Below are 8,418 nucleotides of genomic sequence, written 5' to 3' on the forward strand. Positions count from 1 at the left end.
GTAAGTTGTAACGTTATTATTAGCCCTTTCCATACGATTGTTAACAACCGGTTCGTGGAGGTCATTCAATTCTAAGAACAGGTTCGCACGAACCGGTGCAAACCGGCTGAATCCCACCACTGCCTTAGAGTAAGTCTGAAAATTACTGTAATTCTATTGAATTTTTTTTATAGCATTAATACGATTTTTGCTATTAGGAGAATCCTTTTATTTTTATCCAGTGTAAGCTGTAACGTTATTATTAACCCTTTCCATACGATTGTTAACAACCGGTTCGTGGAGGTCATTAAATTCTAAGAACAGGTTTGCACGAACCGGTGCGAACCGGTTGAATCCCACCACTGCTTTAGAGTAAGTCTGAAAATTACTGTAATTCTATTGAATTTTTTTTATAGCATTAATACGATTTTTGCTATTAGGAGAATCCTTTTATTTTTATCCAGTTTCAAGTACATATAATCTTCAATTCTTATTTTCTTTACATGAAACAAAAAGAAGGCTATTTCATTTGTATGAGTTTTGTTGTTTTATGTTGAATTTTAAGCACTTGTTATTTACACACCTTTTGTTAAAATTTAAATGCCTGATTTCGCTTGATGACTGATAAATAAAGTTTAAACAGTCTTAACCTTATATAATCCTATATAGTTTCAGACTGATTAATTTTAACTGTATAAGATTTGGTTCAGATGTGTACTTTTAATTAACAGGAAGAATTAATGACTTAATATTTGATTTTGGCTACCAATAATGCTACATAAAACAAAATATTTAGTATATACTACTTATTTAACAGGACACTAAGAAATTTGCCTTGACCACAGGATAAACTGGAGATCCATATCTCATACCCAAGGCTGACACTAACCCATAAACAGACAGTCCTAACTTTGAATAGATATTTAAACAACTTGAGTGAGAAAACCTGAAGTATGAGACATTATTTTTTATTTCACTGCTATGCAGGTTTTAACAGGCATGAGTTCAGAAAAAGGTGAAAATGTAGTTGGAAGTAAATTCAAGATCAATACTGTGCTTCTTCCAATCAAGATACACTACTTTATATTCTTTGCAGGTGAGGCCTTATTATGTATTTGTTTTTGTAATTTTTGTAAATAATAGAAAACTATATATTATGACAAGTAGCTTTTTACTTCATATACACGTGCATGTTTTTGTTTGAATTTAATTCTCTTTATCAGATGATTTAACATATTACATTGTTATTTTCATTATCATGATCATTCATTTTTATATATGTCAGGTACTTACTTTTTAGTTTATGTATATAGCAATGTAAATATATGGGTGTGTTGGGCTAAGGATTCTTCTACGGTAGGTGTCTGTGATTTGTTAATGATAAATTTGACATCTAAATGAACAGCATGCACTCCACTTGTTCTCAAAATAATATATATATATATTCAGAACAAGTTAAACGTATGTACAAAAATTCCTTACACTATGGAGGTCATAGTTATATCTTAAACACTATATAGTTCTCTTCTTCTCATCAAAAGTCCACTTAGGCCTATTCAATTGTTTTAGAATTCAGTTGACAAGCCGACCTATTTTTTTCTATTTCTATCACCAGACTATCTGTGTATAGTTCACTTACGTTGTCGTTGAGTAATCTTCAAAAATCGTCTGCTCCTTTTTTGTATCTCCAAGAATTGTCTGACTTTTGACTTTAGAACACCCTTTGATGAGACAACTTATTCTCGTTATCTCTTATGAAATTGTTAATCTCACTCTGACATATCAACCATTAGACCTTTCACTCTCACGCCGATTAACTTTGCACTTAACTTTTCTTTGATCAAACTTCTTCTTCCCGTGACTTTACTGTCTTCTGCTCTTTTTTTTGTCTGCTTGCCGCTATTTATACGTATACCACTTAGGCCTTCTAGAAACCTCTATATCTTCGACGTCAATGGATAACATGTGACGTTTGATAGCCTCGACATCAATGAATTATAAACACAATGTACTATTCTTACCGAGTTATGTAACCAAACTTGTCATAACTATTGCCTTTAAAATAATTGCTTTTAACTCTCTTGTTATGAAAAAATAAATAAACAATCATGAAACATTCACTCACAAAATAAATTAATTAATAAAACCTACACTAAACAGTCTTTTATATCTGATAATATACAATAAGTTAGAAATTTATCATATTTGAAATGTGTGTTTCTAATGTAAATTCAATTTAAAAAGTATTCTAAAACTCGCTTTTAATGTGGGAGGGGGGGGGGTTGTACACATTGTACTTCTATTTTCTGTTATATGACTAAAAATAAATTGTTTTGAGGATTTTTTAAATTTATATACATATTTAAGATATAATAGTTTTTACATAACAGTGTTCTCTGTAAGTGCATGTGATGTAAAGTGATCTATCAAAAAAAAATTTCTTGGCTTTGAAATAACAAACAGTCATAAGATGCACACTAAAAATTAAAATGTAAAACAAATACAATTAGATGTTTGAGAATCACTGAACGTTTTAATACAAGGGAAGTATGGTACTGTAGAATATACCAATATTATTTTTTCTAATATAAAAACTGGTTTGCATATAAGTCCATGTTCTCTGTTTTAAAAAGAAGCGGTTGGCTGTTCCATGTAAACCTAGAAAGTCAATATTTAATGCTTAAGATAAATTATTTGTTTAAATGTTTCAGTTAAAGCATGTATATAACATCATTGAATTAATCTTGTACAATTATCCAATTTGTATGTTGTCACTTTAGTATAAACAAATACATTCAAAAATGTTACATCTATGACAACTTTTTAAATGTTCATTCAAATTGAAAATATTAGTTTCAAGTCTGAAATTGTGATAAAAAAAAAAGGTCACTCCCAGTATTTTTAGGCCTGGATTTATGTTCCTTTTAGCCATGAAAGTTTTAATTGTTGGATCATCATTATTTAAAATTTACTATTTATGATCAAAACTTGTGCTTGTGTGTAGTGTTTTGATATTTTTTTTTTTTTCACTAGCTTTAGCAGGGTTGATTCCATTCCTACCAGTATTTGCCAAGCAATTAGGAATCTCATCTACTGCACTGGGACTCATTTACACTATCCTTCCTATACTAGTAATGATATTTAGACCATTGGTTGGGAGTTTAGTTGACCACTTCCAGAACCTTAGGTTAATTTTGATAGTAATGTTAGTTTTGACAATTGTCTTTTATCTTGCAATATATTTCACTCCTCATCCAGCAAATCCACTTGGTAGTAAGATACCAATGTTGGCAGAGTTTGAATGCTTCACTAATGATAGTGGATTGTTCTTGAATTTCAAAAACATGTCTTGTATATCAATACATTTATATGATGAAACTAATGATTCATTTTGTGGGGGTTTATGCAATAAATGTTTTCCTTCTATGCATCTGGATATTCAAGGTATAGAAGAAAATATAGAAAGATTTAATAATTTTACTACTGGTCTTTGTAATGAAAAATCTCAGGGAACTTTTGAGATAAATTCTTTAATTAGAAAAAGTGACATTTTTCAAAATGCAACTGATTTTCTTTTTGAATCACATTTTACATGTTCTAATCTCCAAAATATGAGTTGTTTTGTGGATTGCAATTTTCATACTGATAAGTGTTTTATATCAAGGAATGTTTATAAAACTTTACAATTTTGGTTATTTTTCATTTTTAGTATAATTGGTTGGGTGGCTTCAGGAGTAACTGTATCACTATCAGACACTGCATGCCATGAAATGTTAGTTGGAACTGAGTATGAATATGGCAAACAAAGGTTGTGGGGAACTTTAGGTTGGGGTGTAGCTGCTGTTCTCTCAGGATATCTGATTAGAATATCTAGTAAAGAATCCACTTTTGTAGATTATTCTCCAGGATTTTTTGTCTTGGCAGTTCTGCTCTTTTGTGACATATTTGTTATTCTCTTTGCAAAAGTCAGTAAGCCCAAACCATCTAAGCACATGAAGAGGGATCTTGGAAATGTTTTGAAACAGGGTCGTACAATTGGAGTTATTATAGTGATCTTTATTATTGGTTGTTTAATGGGTTTGCTGTGGTCCTATTTATTTTGGTATCTAGAAAACTTAGGTGCTGACCAGCTTCTTATGGGAATTGTTTTAGCCATTCAATGTTTCATAGGAGAACTTCCATTCTTCTTTTTTTCAGAGTGGATTATTAATAAGATAAGCTGTATTCATGTTTTTACTCTTTCTTTGGCTTCATTTGGCATTCGTTTTATATTATATTCCTTAATAAAAAATCCTTGGCATGTACTTCCACTTGAGCTCCTTCAAGGACCAGGATTTGGAAGTTTTTATACTGCTATGACTTTGTATGCTAAAACTTCAGCTCCACCTGGTACAGAGGCTACAATGCAAGGAATACTTGGAGGATGTTTTGAAGGCCTAGGTGAGTTGAATGCTCCTTTGTACTTGTTTTACCAAAATAAAAGGAGCTTTTTGTAAGATTTTTGTTCAGTAGTTTAGAATTTGACCTAAGTAAATATATTATTGGACTTGGTAAAACTTTGAGAGTGATGTTGGTCCACTATGTGAAGCTGTAATTTACTGTATGCATCGTCATAAAACGTCACAAGTATTTAGTGAAATTCAAACTCTTTGTATAGAAAGAATCAGATATTTAATAAAATATTTTTACCAAAGATTTCTCTGTTAAATATCCAGCCTTTACTTAGTTAGTCTGAAAAAAAAAGGTGATTTTCATGCTAAGAATGGATGTATTTCTTTTCATCTTACGGTTTTTGTATTTCATTTGCATAACTTGTAAAATCTTCTAAATGAATACAAAAAGTTTTGTTTCTGGTAAAACTAATTTATCTCTTCTTTCCTTTAATATTAAGATCATTAATGTACAGTATCAAGGAAAAACTTTTTATCTGTCTCTCTATGGATGCATCTCCTCCTAAATGAGTTGGCCAATCCAGACCAACTTGGCATGCTTAGTAGTCCAAAAGCAAATGAAATACATAATAAATTTTCCCATATATTGAAACATTAAAGTATTTTCTAGAATACACCCTATATTGTTACTATGGTAGCTATTGTAAAAATAGTTGAGTTTAAACAAATCTCACACCACAAAATTCTACACGTCAATGATTGTAAATAAAATTCTCAACATTTTGGCTTGTTTCCCATCATAACCAAAATATACAATAATAGAATATCTAGCTACAATTGGTGCTGTTTAAGTTTTCCACTTTTTCATGATTCACACTATTTAACTTCCAGTTTATACTAGGGTTATAGTAAGCACTTAGGCATGAATTAGAGAAGTATTTCATAATTAAAATATTTTTAGGATATTTCTTACTTCTTGATGTAGAATATAATTTTCCATAGAAGCAAAATTCAAGATTATTATTAAATTTCATGCATTAAATATACCAAGTTCAGACAGTAGAAATCTTGACCACATCTCTACTGTGAAATGGGTTGCTATGAACAAGAAGTGACACAACTGCTTTGCCATCTCTGCCAAGTTTCTAGATTTCTACACCTCCTCACTTCCATTCCACTTCTCCTGTCTTAAAACATTTTTTTTTTGAGAATGAATGCTACTGAAAATCCTCATTTTGAGAAAATGTGTGTGTTTTCTGTATTTTCAAGAGAAAAAAGATGGAAGTGTGCAGTTTTCTTAAAAATAACCTGCAAAACTTTTAAGGTAACAAGTTTAGAGTGCATTACAAGAGCTTAAAAAAAATCCATTATGGACTGAGAGTTCACTTTTACTTGTAGACTTTCACCGCATCTGTTGGGCTTTCACCAAGGGCAGAGCTAGGTTTGCAATTTGCTGCTCAAAAAATGAGTTAATTTGCATATCTACTTAATTATATAATTGTTAGATTCTGCTGAGAATTTTATAATTTTTAGATTTTTATTTACTTTTGCAAAAAATATATATAACTCCACTTAAAATATATATACATAATATTCAAGGATTTGTAGTACTCACAGACATTGTAGGGAGTTTGTACACAAGTAGATGTTATTCTTTAAGCTTCATTGAGTCTCATAAAGTTGTGGGTCCAAAAAAGAACTCATGTAACTTTTAAATATGCATTTTAAAACATAACTGATATAGCAGTCACAACAACCAAATGTTCCAAAACTACTATAATTTATCTGGCTTACTAAGTAAGCTATAAGTAGCTTTAAAAATAGCGTTGTTCGGACTAGCAATCTAATGATCATGCAACTAAAGATTACAAAGTGAACATTGTAAGTGCCCAAACTAACACACTAGTAACTAGCTCTCCGTAGAGGAGATTCACACTTAAAATTGTTTAGTAATCAATCTCAAAAGTCAGAGTGAGAGAGGAGGGTTTTTTTCTGGTGAGATTGAGAAGCTAGGAACTGCAGATTTTATATTATTCTTTGTAATTATGTATAGTTTGTGTTTCTAATTGTTAATTGTTTTAAGTTTCAACTGTTATAGACCATTATGACCTCTGTGTGAGATGAAGATAAGGATTTATTATTTCACTAGGTTGTGTACAGATAATTTATAAATAGTGAGCATAAACTCACAAGTTTGTTTAACTCTTAGGAACTTGACAGTGAGAGTTAGAATGAAGAGAGTGAAACGTTTAATAGATACAAAACATTTAGTGTATTCATTAGGGTAAAACACAGTTTAAATCATAAGTTATTATAATCATTACTTCTTTTAAGTTTTGACAATCATACCTTAATGATGTTTAAATCAATTACCTTTTTAATTTTGTAACCATTCATATTTTCACAAATTATATCTTACTTTAATTCTTCAAATACAATATGTAACAAATAAACATTTACTGTTAATAAATATTCTTGGTTGCCATCTTGATATAAAAAAAAGAGCTGAGCTCTTTTTCTAACTGTCGTGCTTACTGACTACCGATATTCGTCTTGTGATTTTGATTGTGCTTGTGACTGTTTTTGCTAGCTGGGCACCAAGTTTTTAGTGTACAAGGTAGCCATGGTATTGTGGGTTATTATTCTCATTCATCATGCATGCGCAATAACCAATCAAATGTATGCTGGAATATCCAGTGAACCTTTGATTAATCCAATGAACTGACCCCATTTCTGTAAAGCTGTACACAGTAATCCATATATCTTCACAAAATTTGATAAGCTTTTAGTAAGCATTACAAATCTGTTGTATATACAAAATCAGATTTTTGAATAAAGTATTTCTACTAAAGATTTGTCTATGAATTTCCAGAGTCTTTACTGACTCATATTCTGACTAGTCTGAGTGCAAGGTGATTTTCATACTAGGAATAAAAATATTTATTTTCATTTTAGAGTTTTTCATATTTTATTTGCATAACCTCTAAAACATTTTAAATGAATATCAAGTTGTATTTTCAGAAAACTTTGTATTATTTTATATTTTGTTTTCTCTATCCTAACACTAACTGTAGCAAAATCATCAATTTAGGATAGCCTTGCCAACCCTCCCAGAATCACATATATTTTCCCGTCTCCCAGAATGCTTGACAAGTCTTCTGGATTCTCAAAAAAAAATTATTAAAATATAAAGCAGAACAAAGCTTTTTGCTCCTCGCACTTTAATGTCACTTGATGAATGTGTAGCTCATGTTACCATATTGAATTACATAATTTATGAGCTGCTTACGAGCACACACACACACACATGGTTTCATTAAGGGAAAATCCTGCCTTGCTAATATTTTAACATTCTTTAAAAACGTTACTGCTTATGTAGATGAGGGTAAGGGTGTAGATTTGGTGTATCTGGATTTTCAGAAAGCATTTGACAAGGTGCCACATAAAAGGCTTGTAAAAAAATTAGCTCTATATGTGTGGAGGATAAGTTAGCAAATTGGATGGAAGATTGGCTGGATGGAAGAAAACAGAGGGTTGTTACAAATGGAGTTCAGTCAAACTGGATTAATGTCACAAGTGGGGTACTTCAGGGCTCAGCCTTAGGACCTCTGCTCATTTTGATTTACATCAACGACATAGATGAAGGGATAGTCAATAAATTACTTAAATTTGCAGATGATATTCACGTCTTGGGTGTTGCAAGCTGTGAAGAGGATGCTGCTGATTTACAAAAGGATTTGGATCATTTAGTGAGTTTGGCAAATAAATGACAACTGGATTTTAATTATAATAAATGCAAGATAATGCATGTGGGTTATCATAATTTGAATTATAAGTATAATTTAAATGGAAATAACCTTAATAGTGTTATGACGGAAAGGAATCTTGGTGTAACAGTCGATAAGTCTCTAAAGACATCCAAGCAATGTACTGTTGCTAGTGGTAGGGCAAAAAAGATTTTAGGTTGTATCTATAGAAATATTGAATACAAGAGGTTATACTTTTATTGTACAGGTCACTGGTTAAGCCACATTTGGAATATTGTGTT

The 8,418-nt window shown here is 31.0% G+C and overlaps 1 protein-coding gene across 1 annotated transcript in view; it reads left to right on the plus strand.

The window, feature by feature from the left end:
* Window positions 1–965: 965 nt before the first annotated feature.
* Window positions 966–8,418, plus strand: part of LOC106474895 (major facilitator superfamily domain-containing protein 6-like) — an 18,786-nt gene continuing 11,333 nt past the window's right edge. Inside the window, exons 1-2 of the mRNA XM_013935591.2 lie at window positions 966–1,075; window positions 3,013–4,419. Coding sequence (XP_013791045.1) covers window positions 979–1,075; window positions 3,013–4,419 — 1,504 coding nt within the window. The 5' untranslated portion in view covers window positions 966–978. The remainder of the gene's footprint in view (window positions 1,076–3,012; window positions 4,420–8,418) is intronic.

The sequence above is a fragment of the Limulus polyphemus genome, unplaced genomic scaffold, assembly GCF_000517525.1.
Source record: "Limulus polyphemus unplaced genomic scaffold, Limulus_polyphemus-2.1.2 Scaffold7828, whole genome shotgun sequence".
Taxonomy (NCBI): domain Eukaryota; kingdom Metazoa; phylum Arthropoda; class Merostomata; order Xiphosura; family Limulidae; genus Limulus; species Limulus polyphemus.